General features: G+C 33.0%; 3 protein-coding genes across 5 annotated transcripts; 1 reads left to right on the top strand and 2 right to left on the bottom strand.

The window, feature by feature from the left end:
- Positions 1-772: 772 nt before the first annotated feature.
- On the bottom strand, positions 773-1,533 carry LOC127257342 (uncharacterized). The gene has a single exon (XM_051283720.1). It carries the CDS (start codon positions 1,422-1,424, stop codon positions 813-815), a length of 612 nt encoding a protein of 203 aa, XP_051139677.1. The 5' UTR covers positions 1,425-1,533; the 3' UTR covers positions 773-812.
- Positions 1,534-5,737: 4,204 nt separating this feature from the next.
- Positions 5,738-9,172, top strand: LOC127257500 (auxin response factor 17-like). Of its 2 annotated transcripts, none has more exons than XR_007839988.1 (3): positions 5,738-6,809; positions 7,998-8,708; positions 9,078-9,157. XR_007839988.1 is itself a non-coding variant. In XM_051283955.1 (3 exons), the coding sequence occupies exons 1-2, from the start codon at positions 5,838-5,840 to the stop codon at positions 8,571-8,573; spliced, it is 1,548 nt and encodes a 515-aa protein (XP_051139912.1). In that variant the 5' UTR covers positions 5,738-5,837; the 3' UTR covers positions 8,574-8,588; positions 9,078-9,172. The 2 variants fall into 2 exon arrangements, 1 of the variants encoding a protein (XP_051139912.1); XM_051283955.1 differs by having other exon boundaries at positions 7,998-8,588; positions 9,078-9,172.
- Positions 9,173-10,384: 1,212 nt separating this feature from the next.
- LOC127257501 (uncharacterized) lies at positions 10,385-12,260 on the bottom strand. Of its 2 annotated transcripts, XM_051283956.1 has the most exons (3): positions 11,641-12,260; positions 10,925-11,538; positions 10,385-10,569 (listed from the first exon to the last, which is right to left on the bottom strand). In XM_051283956.1, the coding sequence occupies exons 1-3, from the start codon at positions 11,998-12,000 to the stop codon at positions 10,500-10,502; spliced, it is 1,044 nt and encodes a 347-aa protein (XP_051139913.1). In that variant the 5' UTR covers positions 12,001-12,260; the 3' UTR covers positions 10,385-10,499. The 2 variants fall into 2 exon arrangements, with proteins under 2 accessions (XP_051139913.1, XP_051139914.1); XM_051283957.1 differs by lacking the exon at positions 10,385-10,569 and having other exon boundaries at positions 10,820-11,538; positions 11,641-12,257.
- Positions 12,261-16,899: the final 4,639 nt, after the last annotated feature.

The following is a 16,899-nucleotide window of genomic DNA, read 5'->3' as shown; positions in this document are numbered from 1 at the left end:
TCAACCCCAATTTCCAATCACGTTTGTCTTATTGATTTGATTGAAGACTTGACTTTGAGTCCACATCCAAATTATTATTACTACTTCGGATACATTTGTTTAAAATAGCAATATCTCAAGACATAGTAATTGCACATGTATTTTACTATTTATTTTTAAAATTTTAAAAAAGAAATATGTAAACAATTTTGGGTTTGTTTATTTGTGTTTTGATTTTGTATTTTTTGTTTAAATGATCATTTGATTTGTTATTTTGTAAGAATATAAATATCATAAGTAAACAAAGTCACGCTCTCTCTACATATATTATTCTCATCCAATACAAATTCCTAATGATTGTATGTCCTCAAAATTTTCGACAATAAATTGCTATTTTAATTTTCAAATTTGATAACAATTTATTTTCAATAAAAATATAGTACTTTCTTTTCTAAAATATCATGTCAAAATTAAAAAGTTTTCAATACTTAGCATTATTTATATATGTAAGAAAATTGTTGCAATGCTAACTTACTTTGATCGAATTTTTAGGCCACTCAAACACAAATAATCCTGTTTCTTCCATAAAATCCATTGGAAAGGAGACAACTAAGCCTGCATTATCACCATCAAAATTGATGTACTCAAATTATCAAATAATATAAAGAAAGAAAGAATACAATAATACTTAGAAAAAAAAAAAAAAAAGTTTCAAATTTGAAATTATTAGGTGGTGTGAAATTTATAATATGTATAATAAAAAATACATACAACCAAAAAAAAAACACCATCATATCCTATTATCAGATCATGCTATGCTATGCTATGCTATGCTATGCTGTTGTTGGTGATGTCTGAAATCGAAATCCGCCATTGTTGCCACCAATTTTGATCTCTTCAATTCTCAGTCTCTGAATCTCCACCCCATTAATCTGACTCTTCCCCCTTCTTTCCCAAAGACTCACTTCCGCCGCTGCCGCCGCCGCCCTCTTCACCACCGGCAGCGGCGGATCCATTTCTCCGACATCCACAACCTTAAAACCGCCGCCGCAACTAACAACATTATTATTATTATTATTATTATTATCTTTAAGGATTGTTCTTACTGATCTTGGCGGTACGGAAGGGCGGCAGGTCCGGGATCCCGACAAGGCCGTGTTTGGGAGGAGGGTTTTAGCGGAAAATGGTTTCCGGTGCTTGTGGTGGCCGGCGGCGGGGAATCCGACGACGCGGGAGTTGCGCTTGACCTGGCCGATGCAGCTGACTCGGGGCGAGCCGGGGTCGCCGGCGCCGGCGATCGGAGTTTTGTAGGGGTGAGGGGCAGGGGGCTTGATGTCGTTGAGAGAAAGGCGGCAGAACATTGGGAGGAAAGTATTTGTGGCCTTATTGCTGTTGTTGCAGTGCTGCTGATCGTCTTCTCCACCGCCTCCATTGCCCATTTTCATTTTTGCTGTAATAATATATATACGTATGTTTGTATATATTCAGACAAGAATCTCTCTGCGCGTGTCAGATGGAAAGAACATATGAGGAAAGGTCGATGAGAGGAGATGAGAGAGAGGAAAAGAGGGAGATAACAGTTCGTGTTTATAATTATATATATATATATATATATAGAGAGAGAGAGAGAGAGAGAGAGAGAGAGAGAATTGGAAGAAAGTCGTGTGATAAGGGCATGGAAGTGAAGAATGCACAATGCAGTATAAATCTCGAAGTCTTAACAGTTGACCTGCCATGTTAGAATATTGAACCATATGACTAATATATATATATAAATAAAATAAATTCAAACTCTACAGAAAATGTAAAAAAAAAAAAAAAAAAAAGACTCTAATACTTAAGCAAACTCAATTTTTATAATAGTTAAAATTATAGTATGACTTATTTTACTAGCATAATTTAGAGGCTTTCGAGAATTTATTTAGTGTGCAATATTAATAAAGTAACCATTGAAATGTTGCTTAAGTTTCCCTAATTAATTAAGTAAGCTTAGATTTTATGTGATTATGTAATAGTAAGAAACAACAATTTCACTTGCCCTAGACACTTCAAGGCGTGCTTTTGTTATTTATTTATTTATTTTTTTAATGAGTGCATAGTATATGATTAAAAAATATATATAGAAAATATTTGGATGTCATCTTTAAATAGGAAATAAAAATACAAAATTATATGTGATTTTTTAAATATATATATATTATAGTGTAAAACCTGATACACAAAATACAAACATACAATTATTTTGGAGGAAAAAAAAAAACAGAGGGAACTTGAACATTATTTTCGAGGAGTTAACATCTCTACCTGTCTTATTAGCAGACTTTTTCTATCAATCAAGACTTAGTTAATATTCAAGTTCATTACATATTTAAGAGAAATTCCCTCATAGTTAACTTTCATTACAAAATTTAAATAAATTTTACATATTTACATATACTTTGAAAGTGTTTGGAATTTGAATTTGATTCAAATAGTAAAAAAATAATTTATAAAATTAAATATTTGAAATAACATAAACAAATGTCATTGCATATGATGTTTTGGTGATTGTAAGAAAAAAAAAAAAAGTAAAGAAAATAGAGCCGTTTGAATTATTGAGATTTCTTGTGATGCAGTGTCTTTTATATTTTCAAACTTATTTATTTACTATGTAACAAAATATTGATTCAATATAATATATATATATATATACATTTAATAGTGTTTATAATTATATCTTGTTTTTTATTATCAAAAAATCTAAAGAAACGTCTGTTGGATGACAACATCAACTTTCCTTTGTGGCAATGTTGCAATTACAACCTATGCACCAATATTAATTGCACCTATATATATGGCTATAATTTCTTCGAACCAAATTTACATTAGACCCTTTTTATTTTGGAGTAACTTTAAAGTTTGCACAATCTTCATTTTTACTTTTTTACACCTACAACAATTACAAATTTACAATTTAGGCCGGCGTTTGTTTGGTCGAATTTGATTATAACCAAATTTAAATTTAATTACGGTCCAAATTGTTGTAAGTACTTTTAATATTTGTTTAATTTGAATTTCAATAATGCTTCAGATGACATTTTTTGTGAGATGATATAACAAAATATTATTGTACATGAAAAAATTTTTTAAATCAAACTATAAAATTATGGACTTTTTATTTAAACACATATACTTTTAAGTATATATATTACTATTTTTAAAACTCAAAAAATGTTCGTGTAACCTACAATAATAATAATAATAATAATAATAATAATAATAATAATAATAATAAATATTACAAATCTAGGTGAGGGGCTAAGGCTAAATATTTATACAATCTTTTTAGCTATTTTATATTAAGTGTATGTGAAGATTTCCAAACCCTACATTATAGTGTTTTTACTATTGTAATAAATAAATATATATATATATATATATAATAGCTTCCCATGTCTCCATTTTGGGCCCATGCATGATCATACCACCTTTTTGCTCTTTATCATTATTATTTTTTAAATCTATTATCCCAAAAATTGGTTATATTTATATACATATATTTTAGCATCAACAAAATGAATTTATTTCAATAATTCATAATATATATGTGTGTGTGGTGTAAGAATTGGTCCCAGTTTTAGTTAAGTCTAAAAAATGGTCCTAACTGCAAAAGTCCTTTTTAGACAATAGTAAAGTCAGCTGATTAGGCTAATTGCCACTTTATTTTGTTTCTAGGTTTTTTAAATACCTATGCCTCCAAATATTAATTATATTGATTTTATTTTATTGTAGTTATTATTAGTGGGGTTCTTAAATTTTAATTTGTGGGAAGTTAATTACAATTATTTTATTTTTTAAAAATAATTGTGTATTAGTGATTGATTAATTAAGGTTATGAGCAAATACTTAGGACAAAAAGCGGTACTTAGTGTGGCCGACCATAGGCATTTCTCCGCATGTGCAGGGCACGTGATAAAGTCCACGTGGGCCCCACCTTTTTTGGGCCTTTTTGCATCTTTTTATTCTACATACAATGCTCCTTTTATTTGTTTTTATATTTAAATAAATGAGTAAATTAAATAAAATTGAATCCACGGCGTTTTTTTTTTTTTTTAAAAAAAAAAAATCAAATTTCAATAAGATGAAAGTTTATGAAAGTTCATTTTATTTACTTATTATAATATTTAAAACAAAAATTAGTTGTGTGAATACTTTCAATTAGGGCTGGATTTTTGTCTTGACATTTTTTTTAAAATCAATATATATTATATATATATATATATATTATATATTAGTGATGATAATCAAATGTGCCATGGAAAACCCATAATTAAAGTGTCATCATTTGGCAAGATTTCATAATGTTTAATTTTGGGGTTTGTTTCTTTTTCTTTGGTCAAAATTGGAAAATTTCATGATTAGGGTTATTTTCTTTTAATATTATGAAATTGGACACATGGAATATAAGTGTGGCCTAACAATATATATAAAGTTATTTTGATTTATGTTACATATTTACTGTTTTATTTAAAATTATATTGCATTAATTATAGACTTGTTCGATGGTAGATTATTTATTATTTTTAAAAGGCTTAAATATGAGCACAAAAATATACATACTGATATATGTAATGTTTGGTCCACTTAGGCCATGTATATTTTTGAAAATCATGTCAATTTTAAAAAATTGTCACAAGAGTAAAAAACATTATGTATTCGGATTTTTATTTTTTATTTTTGAAACTTCAAAGTTAATTTTAAATATTATAAAATATCACGTCAAATATTTAATTTTATACTATTTTCAAAGATTTATATATCATCAAAATTAAATCCACGCAAATCTCTATATAAACTAAGACTTTTTTAGATTAAATAAAATAAAATACGCTATTTCATTTAGTAGAACATCACATCAAAATCAAATGATTGTTTAACAATATATATATATATTTAAGTAAATTATACCGAATTAATTGATACATAAATATACTTTAAATATTAGCCTCTTATGTGGACTAACCCTTATAGTTTAGAATTTAATTTATAAAACACATAGATGAAGACAACCATTGATAGTATACACTTTCAATTTATCAATTAGTAATAATAAAAAGAATAAAGTAATTTAAGAAAATATAAATAAATTATGTATAAAAAATAAGCTCATCGACCAAATTCAAAACAACAAAATATGCCAGATAATAATCATAAATAAAAGAAAATCCCAAAATAATAATAAACATAAATACAAATCTTTTTTCAAAAAAAAAATAAAATATTTCGTTCATCTTTATCGAATATTTCCAACATTTAAGAAATATCGCAACAAATTTCTATTATTATTATTATTATAACAAAAAGGCTAATATTATATTATTAATAATGTAAGGCCTTTATCCGGTAAGTGGATTGGGTCGTGTTTGGGAAGCAGCAAAATCCCAGATTAGTTATTCGCATTTGGAGGTATCCTTTGTTGCCAAATAATCAAATGAATAAACGGACAACCAAACGTGGCACAAAAATAATATTATTCTACGCACTACACGAATGGAGGTATTTCCCGTTTTTCTTTAAAAAACAATATATGATTAAGTTGGGTCGGGCCTTGATATATGGGCCGGCCCAATAAAGATTCTAGAAGGTGTCGCCAATATATATTGATTTTGAATTAATTTAATTGAGACTGAAGGGGGTTGTGTTAGACTTAGAGTGGGCTTTGTGTCCGTATTGTTTGATTTAAATTCTGTTATCTGAATTGGACAGTTTTGCCCTTTTCTATTTCGGAAGCATTCGCAAGAAGAGGGAAAACCCGCGAATAACGGAGTTTTTTTCAATCAAAAATTTTATCGGAGTCTGTTTCAGTGCACTCGCCGCCGATGGCCGGGGAGGAGCCGTCCGCCGTCGCTTCTGGCGTCGACAGGGATATCTGGAGGGCGATCGCAGGATCATCGGTGGAAATTCCGCCGATCGGTTCGTTGGTTTACTACTTCCCGCAGGGACACATGGAACAGCATGGAGTAGGCGATTCGAAGCGTAACTGCTTCGATGAAGTCGGTCGGAGTTACTTCTGTTGCCGAGTCCTGTCGGTTCGTTTGTGTGCGCATCATTCTTACGATTCGGCGTTTGTTAAGTTTGTGCTCCAGCCGGAGGAGGAGTCGGAGGGAGCGGGGACGTGTGTTGGTGAGGATGGCGGGGAGAGTGACGTGGTTGTTTTGGGGAAGGTTCTGACACTTTCTGACGCTAACAATGGCGGAGGTTTTTCGGTTCCGAGGATGTGCGCCGACTCCGTTCTTCCACGGCTCGATTTTCAGGTGGATCCGCCGGTACAAACATTGGCCATGAAGGATGCGCACGGCAAAGTTTGGGAATTTCGGCATATCTACCGAGGCACGCCGCGGCGCCATTTGCTTACAACTGGCTGGAGCAAGTTCGTTAATGAGAAGCGTCTCATTGCCGGAGATTCAGTTATTTTTATCAGGAAAATCTCGACGAATGAACTCTTCATCGGAGTTAGGAAATCCAGGAGAAGCGGTGGATTCACGGGTTGGGATTGCCAAGATGACTTTTCCACTGGCGACGCCTCCGAGCCGTTGGAAGCAATTCAAAACGCGGTTAATGGAAAGGCGTTTGAGGTTGTGTATAACCCGAGAATTGGATCGCCTGATTTTGTGGTGAGAGTGGAGAAGGTCAAGAATGCGTTGCAGAAGAGCTGGGGCACGGGGACACGAATCAAAATTTCTGTGGAGACGGAGGATTCAGCTCAGGTGTCATGGTTTCAGGGAACGGTGACCTCAGCCGCGATTCCAGACTCTGGGCCGTGGAAAGGTTCTCCATGGCGCTCGCTTGAGGTAACATATGATATTGACATCATAGCGGGGTTATGTAATTAATCTGGTAGAGTGTTGGAATTAATTTTGAAGTTATAAGATTATCCTAATACGAGTGAATGGCTGAATGTAGCATATACGATGTTTCATTTGATTAATTGTGGTTGCTTGCTAAGTTCTCATTACATTATGTTGCTTTGCAATTCTTGTCAATTGGTTCCGCTGATTATGTTCTCTGATATCTTATTGTAACTTACCACGCCTTTGCTTTCACATTTTGCTTTATTTTGTTGATTGCTTTGTTGTGAATAAGTGTCGATCTCTGGTTTGTTTGGAACATACCTTTTTTTGTGGGTTATGCATGCCAATGATAATTGTGCTTTTCTTTCTTGGAGCATGACAAACATCTCATTAAGCTGTATCTGTATATTTGATTAACTGTGTTTGATTGCTAAGTTGTCATTACATAGTCATGGTATGCAATTCTTGTCAATTAACTTCACTGATTATGCTTTCCGGAGATTCACATTGTAACTTGCTACATTTTGAAGTCCAGATTTTGCTTCACGTTGTTACATGGTTTGTTACGGAGGAAGGAATCAAACAATAGTTTGTTTGGAGAGCCATATACTTGTTTCCAGGGTTAGGCACCTGATTTGTATGATTGGTACTATCCAGAAATCTTATTTTTGTATTACTTACAAGTCCGAAGAGATGACATCTTATATGATATTTCATATGGTTAGTTGTGTTTGATTGCAAATTTTTGTTACATTGTTCCCTATGGAATTCTTGCCAATGGGCTCTGCTGATTATGCTCTCTGAGGATTATTCGTAATGTAACTTGCCATGCTTCAGATTCCGCATTTATCTTGTTTTTGCCACTGTCTTTGTCTTAGAGAGTGTTGAATTCTGGTTTGGCATTATATGTCACAAATCTACATATTTGTTTATTCTTGGTTTATTTACTCCAATTATAGTTATGTATTATTGGGAGTGTTGTTATACACTTGATTTGATTATATCGCCGTTATCTTGTTTTATATTTTGGAAGATATAACAACTGTCACTGCAAGGATGAGTTCTGTATTGCTTGTATCTCTGATGACATTAATAGTCGTCATCATGTTTCACTTTGATTTGAATATAGACATGTCAAAGTAGCAGTCTTCTATATTTTATTATGTTCTCGTCTGTTTATATCTGCAGGTGATTTGGAATGAAGCTGAACCTCCATTGAAGGACCTGAGCAAAGTGAACCCTTGGGATGTTGTACAAGTTCAGTCCATGCAACTGCGTGCTTCCACATCCCCTCCTTCGAAGAGGATCAAAACTGTGCAAAACTCAGCAATTCTAACTGATGGAACAAGAGTGCAAGAATCTACCACTGCACCAATGGCGGGTTCTATCAATTTATCTAAGCACAATTCTATTTCTTCTCCTTCTGACATGCAGGGAGCCAGGCAAGATAAGATCTACAGATCCTGTGTATCTAGCTACCAGAATGAAACATTCACTCCACCCCATAGGAATGACACAGAGCATGGACTAGGAACAGTCTCAACGGTGGGAAGTAGTGTGAGTATGCTTTCAGGCAGTTTGTCGCTTGGTCATCAGAATGGTGATCATTTCAGCTGTGAAGATAGTAGCAACCAGAAAGGACATAAATCTCCCATTACAAAACCTAATACAATACAGCTATTTGGAAAGATCATTATCTTCAACTCTGATAAAGATTCTCCAGAAAATAATGTTGGCAAAACAAATGATCAGGCAAGGAAGTGAACATCAAGGGAAATGGTATAAACATATTCTTTCTTAGGATAGTCAGTGCAGCGATCAAAAGACAAGTCTAATAGCAGTAGTGGTAGCATTGGTAGAATCCCTTTCTTGCAGACCTGGGGGCTCTTTCCAATGCAAGTAATCCAAGAAAATTTTCTTACCAGCTAATATATGTGCACACAATTTATCCATGCAATTAGTCTTATTATGTTATTGTGCCTTTTTCAAATGGTTTCTGCTGTACAATACTTGATAGATATTCCTCTGAGATTTGTATGTCAGATAGTGGCCCCGCTTTATTCCCAAGCTGTATCAATTCAGTTGTCTTTTTCAGCCCATGTATCAAGTCATGATTTATTTCACAGTGGGCGATAAATAACATAATCTTCGTGGATTATCTTAAATCATTGTGCTCTTCAAAAGTTATTTTATTAGAAACTAATGCTGCATTTTGTTTAACATTGATTTGGCTAGAAGTGATATTGATGGCCTGCACTGTTTCTGCAGGTGCCTAATGCTTCTGGTATGGTCTTCCACTTCTGGCACACTACAACCAGCTTGTTCACTCTTCTGCGGTTTTTCCTCGGTAAATTTAGAGATACTAAGGAAACATCTTCAAGACTTGGTATTTTTTCACTCATCTTCCTTTAGACTTGGTACCGGCTCTTGTGCTGTTGCTTTCTGCTGACTGTTTGATTCTATTACATTTTGGTACATCCTCATGGTTTTTCAAGTCTTGACATTTTTGAAAAGTTCTTATAATTGAACGGATAAAGCACTAGAATTGTATTGCTGTCCGAGATCCATCTACTCCTAAATATAGTCCAAGACATGGCTTAGGGAAGCCTTGATGCTTTCTAGTTTTATTTGAAAATATCAATGTGTAAAATTCTAGTTGGCATCAAATATGATAATTGACTTACTCATCACCAGGCACATGCATCCCCCCTTTTTAATCCTTATTTGGTTTCACATATTATGGATTTTTTAATCACTACTTTGATGTCTTAACACTCAATTTCTTGCATTCCCTGTTTAGTCTGACTTTGACTCTTACTAGAGCTAAAAAAGACAAAGTAGAAACTACCTATGCTATTATGTGTGACAGTACCTCTTGTATTATCCATCCCTAAATAGTAGTTTTAAAAGAATTAGTCAATACCCCTAGAAAAAGGACCTTCAACCAAGATTACTGGAACAGAAATATGTTGTCAAAACCACCAGCACTAAGCATTATTTGCAGTTTTGTGCTGTGTTGACCATTTTTCTAATCTCATCATTATCCTATTTTTTGGTCATTTTATTAGGTAATATTTTATTTATTAAATTACAGACACCCTTTAGGCATGCATTGCATGAATTTCTGGCAAGAGACAAAAGGCATGAGATCTGTTTAGCAGGTGAAGATAGGGACATAAGATCTTTAAAATATTACTGTTACTGACTGACTGTGCTACCCTTGAGAGTCTTCCCAAAAAGGGGAGATCAAAATGGAGACAAGGAATTAAAACCCGTCTTGGAATTGGTGTATTGTCTGTGTGCTGCAAAGGGAATCATACAGCAGATAGACACCTACAGTGACTCTCAAGTAGAGATTAAACTTAGTTCAATAAAATAATTCCTTAGATAGATAAGAAGGAATTAATCAATGGTTTTGACCTTTTGTCTCCCAACACATTTAGAGAAGTTTCCATTCTTTTGCTTTTTTTGGAAAACAGAAAACACAGGACGGAGGGGTTTCACTTTTTTGCTTGGCTGAAATATGTTTTTATTCTTACATTACAGCTTGTTTGTTGTTGTCCTGTCCTGTCCTGTTTTTTTTTTTTTTTTCACTATTTATTTATTACTTTGCTTTTTATCTTTATGGTGGCTGACTGACTGCGGCCATTGGATTCTCATGCTTGATTGCCTGAAAACCATGCTTTATGCTCAATTGTTTCTTTGCTTTTGAAGAACTTCCCACTTTGGGTTTATCCTTAGATGATTAAAGGGGCATCTCCTGCAAATCTCCAAATTTAGCTACTGCTATGGAAACAACCATGACTCTGTTCTTGGGGGGCTCCTGGGAACCCAACTCCCAAATGCATCTACACCATGCATTGTGTGGATCCCACACCATTCATGGTGTAAATGCATCTACATGGACCTCCCAAGAATCACCCAAAACTTGAAAAATCTACAATAGGAGAGGGAAATGGCACAAAAGATAGACAACAAAGGATAGAAAGTTACAGACAAGCAGCTACTGATTTACCCTACACTTGTATTTTTTTCCTTTTTCTTTTTTTTTTTTTTTTTTATAAAATTCCCAATTCTTGATTTGGAAAACCCCCCCTGCTTCCTCTCTTACTTACCTGTGACTGCAGAAGTCCAAGAGCTTCTTCCTTCCTTCAACAATTTCATCCAAAAAATCATCAAGCTGCCCAATTATATTCTCAGTCCCAGCCCTCAAAATCCCCAAACACCCCTTCAAGCTTTCCACTCTTTCCCTAATCCCAACTTCTGATTCCCGCTCCACAATCCCTCCCTGTGACTGTGAGCATCTTCTCTCTAACTCCCCCCTCAGCTCTTCCATGGCAGCCTTTGATCTCCTGAACTCATGTAGGAGAATTCCAGGCCTCCCTGTGAGCTGGGTGATTTCAGATGCCACCCTCTGATGCAGCCTGGCTGTTGAAATCATGAAGGGTGATCCGTACAACAAGCACCCTTCATATCCATTTCTTGGGGAATTTGGCTCTGGCCAGCAGTGGACTAGGCCATAGATCAGGATCATTAGCAATTGGGAACTCACATTTCTCATTGCATAGAGCACTGCCCTGAACCCATTGAATCCATTCAGCCTTGATTCAACAGACACCTTCTCATCTAACTTCAGGGATAGGGGTTCAATTCTTGTCTCCATTAATGACCTGTTTTCCTCCTCCAGCCCCACTGCCTCCCTCCTGCACCCTGATATTGCCCTGATCACCTGTTTTCATCATCAACAAGAACAACAAATTCACAAAAAGCCCAACATTAAATCTTGATTTATATACTTATAAGGATGGATGCCCTTGCTCCTCCTACCTACCTGTCTGGAAAGCTGTGGGCTCAAATGGCTATGGACATCCAGAGAAGAAACTATGTTGTGACCTGCAAAGTAGTAATTCTCCATTCCTGACAGACCTGTTTTGAGGATCTGACAGACTTCCCACAGCTTGGAACTCTCATCCATGTACTCATCCAGCCATTTTTCCCCAACAGGCAAGTGGAGTTTCTGAACGAGGAGAGTCAACTGGTTGTGGAAGGATCTCAAGAGGGATAAAACCCTCTGCAGGAAATGAACTGACATGAAGTTGCTGTTCAAGAAAAGTCCTTCAAGATCATCTATCTCTCTGGTCAGATAATTGTAGAAACCATTTACAGAGTTTGTGGAGGAAGGATCCATCATAGGAAGAAAGTGAAACTAGAAGAGTGAGAAGTTTTATTAATTTAGTGTGATGGGATAGGATGGGGTGGGGGTGAGGTGGATAGGGGAGAGGGAGGGAGGATGGATTGCCGCAAAGAATGTGGTATTTAAATTGCAAAGTGGGAATGTTGAACTTAGAAGCTCAGGTTTCCAAGGATGAAAGGGATTGTTGGCTGCAATGATGGGTGTTTCCTATAGAGGGGAAAGGATGATTGGTAATCTGCCATTTTCATAGTTTAATGGGGAGAAAGAGAGGAGAAAAGGAGAAAAAGGGGGAAAAACAAAACACCCTTTTTTCCCCCTTAGAAACAAAGAGTGGTGAAATGAAACTATGGGAGAAAAATAATTAAAGAAAGGGTTGGTGCATCATTGTGTATCCAACAAAAAGGAAATATATTCATACATACTATTGTTATTGTGGAGGTTGATAAAAAATACTAATAAATATCTTGTATGGCTTTTTTGGGGTGTTGGGGCAATGGTCTTAATGATGTGAGATTGAGTTCATTGGGTTGTCATGTGTTTGACCACCTAAAAAACTATGTCCAATTTTGACCCATCTTTGTCTTTAATTCTATCCATCTCTTAGTCATTTAATCCATTTGGGTTTTGGATTGTGGTGCCACCCCCCTCCCCTTGGTCTCTTCTTTCCTAGTTTTCTTCCTCGAGCAATGAATTTGCACCTTTAATTCCCCTCTATTTCTCATTGAAATTTGTGGGTTTTTGTTTCCTCCTAGATCCATATTAATACAATATCTATTATCTCTATATCTCCCTTTGGTTTTGTTCTTGTGTTGTGTTAAAGGGGAGCTTCGAATGATGAGATTCTTTGTATTTGCATTGTGTTTGTGTTTGTGTGCTCTCCTCTCAAATTTAAAGTCTTTTTAAGCCACCCTTTCCCATTATTTCCCCTTTTCAAGATTCTTTTAATATCTATATCTATATATGTATATGTATATTTTTCCTTTTCAAATTCTTACAGCCTTATAGTCCTGAAGTATGTACAATGCATGATGCTTCCCCTACACCTTACAATCAACAAACCCACATGATATTTTGTAGCATTCCATTTCCATTAGTGGCCCTTTTGGACCCATCACTCAATCATCTTATGTGGGATGAACAATAATTTCTCTTAATCTTCGTAACATATACATTATATATTATTTTATTTCATCTCTACTGTGTATGTGCATTTAGGGTTTGCATTTATTTATTTTTTATTAAAGCCATGTTTATTGTTGTCGATATTATTATTAATATTAATAATTAATAATTAATAAAGAAAAGTGGACGTGGGTTTTTGGGGAATGGGACAATTGAGAGGATGTTTGTTGGTCCTTTGAGATCTCATTGGAAAGTGAATTAGGGACTATGGTCCATTATTTAAGGCTATTGATTTGGGTGCCCCTTTTTCCCTTGCTGCCCATATCACCTGCACCTAATTATTGGATCATTTTCCCCTCTAATTTATTCTTTAATTATATTAAAAAAGAAAAAAAAATACATCTTTTTGCTTGAATTTTCTTGGTGGGTGTTGGATTTTATAGCATACTCTTTTTGGGTCTTTATTTACACTCTTACAATTAGAAAAGTCTTTAGTGTTATTATTTGCATGAAGAATCTAATGCTTGGAACAAGGGGTAATTCCGTCACTTAAATAACATGCTTTAAGGTGAACTTTATTTTCTTAATTCCACTTCTAATATAGTTTCAAATTTGGGTGGATGAGGGTGTTACAACATAATCTTGAATTAGTGTACTATGATCGTACACTAGTCTTGACTTTGTACGGTATGCTACAATATTCTTGGATTATGCTTTACAATTTTCTGTACTTTTATGAAGTTGCTATATATAATCTATTAATATTATTGATTATGAGCTCTATTTTTATTTTTATTTTTTATTTTCAATGTAATTGGATAATTCACAAACTAATCCATTTGCATATATATATATATATATATCATTTTCCAACCCATGCTATTTGACTTGTTTCAACAAGAATGTTTCCCTTTCCTCTTAATGAACTTTTGGTGGATCCAACTGTATGGTCCATGTATATATATACACGTATACACATATAAATACCTACATAAGTATACAGTATATAATTTTCGTATTTTATTGATTTTTTTTTTTAAAAAAATAACTATTGGACTTGAACTAAGAATTAACACTCCTTGATATTGATTTTCTTTTAGTATATAAATTAACATTGTATACTTATATTTTCTGACATGTCTTTCCACTATATATATCTCTAAAAAATATCACAATTAAAACCTATATTTCATTTAAAATGTTTCATCATAAACTTATTAAGCTTAGTATATATTCATTTGGATTTACAAAAGAAATATTAGTAACCCTACTATTTTGTTGCACAAGTAGGGACTTTAATAACATCTGTATATTGTATTCTATTTCTACTTATTATTATATTTGTTATACTTCTTTTAAGAAAAAAAATCTCATTAGAAAATGTTTTTAATATTCATTTTTTTTTTCCAATAAAAGAATAACAAGAGATGATTGGTCGAGAAATTGAAATCAATGTATCCACTCATTCATGTGTGTATTAATTAATATTTTTCAATAGGGGACCATTTTAAGTACACTTCATTTTATAATCCATCTAATTATAACAATCACGATTATATAATTTAATACAATTGACCAAAACCCATTTTGGTCTTATTGTTAATATTTTTATTATTATTATGAAAATCCTGCAATCATATATATATATATATTTATAATAAAAGAATTCCATGATAAATTACAGGCACTACAGCTGTTGTTTCATCATAGGCGTTGTCTCATTTTGGGCATGCAATTACATTAATAATTAGCAAAACAAATCTACCCTCAAATCATGTTTCTTTTAATAAGAAAAATAAACAAATAAATTTAATATACAGTTACATAATTAATTCAGAAAAAAAAAAAAAAAGGAATTCTCAATTATTGTCTGACTGAACACATGTTGTGTTATAAATCAATGATCATTATATATAATTCTTGTATGTCTGTGTACTTTACTTTTGTGTGTTGTGTGTATTGCTCCTTTCCACTTACTATATATACAATTTTTTTTAAAGATAATTAAATTGATAATAATAATAATAATAATAATAATAATAATATATTTGAGCAAGCATTTATGTGTGCTAGTGAATATAGTACCACAAGTAGGTGTGGACTTTAATATATTTATAGAGACACCAATATATGCCATTTCCATTGTTATCTTTCTTTCTTTTTTTTGGTTATAAAAAATTGTAATATTATTCTGTTGTAACAATATTGATTTTATTATAAATTTGGTAATAGAAATGACCGTGGAACCAAATAAAGTAATACGTGGAATAGTAGAAATACTAATTAATGTGTTGTATCAACAAGAATAGCAATTTTCTACCTTAGCTTCAATTGTAGTGGAACTTTGTTTGTTGAAGTATTATTTCCACTAATTGTTGTAAAACAATTATTGATTTGTGATTAAAAAAGAATAAAGAATATTATATTCAAGAATCATTTGAATTTAATTGGGTGGAAGAATCATCTTACAAGAACTGAATCTTGACAAGTTTTGGATCTAATTTCAAAGTTTCTTGTAAGAAATATATATATAGGTCTTGAATGCATTGAATTAATGTTGCATGTACTACTACAACAAAGCAAGTGGATATGGTTTAAGAGACATATTTCATGGCCAATCTCATCTCTTCTACATCCCCACCCCTCATCAATAATGCAAATGAAATCTTGCAATAGGCCCTTCACATTTAATTCATTTTTTCTCACCTATATGTATATATATATATATATATAAAATAAATTCACAAATACATGTCTATCTTAATCATACAAATCCAATATTGGAAGAATGTGAGAACACACGTGTGCATTGAATGGTTTTGTTGCCAATACTTTGTCTTTGTATTGATCACATCAAACAAACACTACACCCCACAATTCATATGTTTCTGTGTTCTTGTTACACTTATATTTTACAAAATAATATATATATATATATATCAATTGTAATTGAAATCCTTCAAGACAAACTATACTGGTTAAAATATTGAAAAGGGGTGGATAATATCAAAACTATTGTCCCATTGGTTATCAAATCAAGCCATTTAATTTTCATCGAAATGGTAACTTGAACTTGCATAATAAAACACCAATGTTTCTACATCAAATATGTTCATATATGTGTGTATATATATATATATATATACATGTAAATAGAATAATTGTGAATTAGTGGTCCCAAAAAATAAGTAACATTTTTATTTTCTAAGTTGGAACCAAATATTTGGACCTACTCAAATAAATACATGAAGATAAATATATGGCTTAGGGTTGGTTATAACTTATGGGCATTTCATTCTCAAGTACAATATGGACCATTTGACAGAAAATCAATAGGACCCTTTTTAGGTACATGAATTATTTCCAATATTTAAAGCCCATGTCATTTTATTATTGCATTTTGTTTTACTAGAATAATAAGTAAACTAAACTTGTCAAATTGGTTACTTAAGGAATCATATGTAAATGGGCTTATGCTTTTCCAAAGGCCCATGAAGAATAAAATGGCTAATAACCATGCCCAATATACAAGTCTCGGCCCACTTGGCCCAATTTATAAATCAACATCAATTAATAATGATAATACTTATAAATCAAAGTAAAAAAAATTAAGATATTTCAAGTGTAATAAATTAAAACTATTGATGAACAAGAAATGAAACATGCATTCTGAGCCACAAAATCTTACCAATTGCTTATGTCATCTTTGTTGAAGTGCATATTTAAATGATTAAGTTTTCTAAAATAATAAAATAATTGTTGCCCTTTTTTCGA

Source organism: Andrographis paniculata, unplaced genomic scaffold (genome assembly GCF_009805555.1).
Source record: "Andrographis paniculata isolate CXL003 unplaced genomic scaffold, ASM980555v1 Contig57END, whole genome shotgun sequence".
Classification (NCBI taxonomy): Eukaryota; Viridiplantae; Streptophyta; class Magnoliopsida; order Lamiales; family Acanthaceae; genus Andrographis; species Andrographis paniculata.
This window is presented reverse-complemented; position numbering and strand designations above follow the sequence as displayed.

Excerpts from the sequence above, each read along its gene's own strand:
- LOC127257342 (XM_051283720.1), bottom strand. The coding sequence starts at position 1,424 with ATGAAAATGGGCAATGGAGGCGGTGGAGAAGACGATCAGCAGCACTGC.
- LOC127257501 (XM_051283956.1), bottom strand. The coding sequence starts at position 12,000 with ATGATGGATCCTTCCTCCACAAACTCTGTAAATGGTTTCTACAATTAT. Across the intron at positions 11,539-11,640 it reads GCCCACAGCTTTCCAGACAG|GTGATCAGGGCAATATCAGG; the intron begins GTAGGTAGGAGG and ends TGATGAAAACAG. Across the intron at positions 10,570-10,924 it reads TTGGACTTCTGCAGTCACAG|GAGATGCCCCTTTAATCATC; the intron begins GTAAGTAAGAGA and ends GGAGATTTGCAG.
- LOC127257500 (XM_051283955.1), top strand. The coding sequence starts at position 5,838 with ATGGCCGGGGAGGAGCCGTCCGCCGTCGCTTCTGGCGTCGACAGGGAT. Across the intron at positions 6,810-7,997 it reads CTCCATGGCGCTCGCTTGAG|GTGATTTGGAATGAAGCTGA; the intron begins GTAACATATGAT and ends TTATATCTGCAG.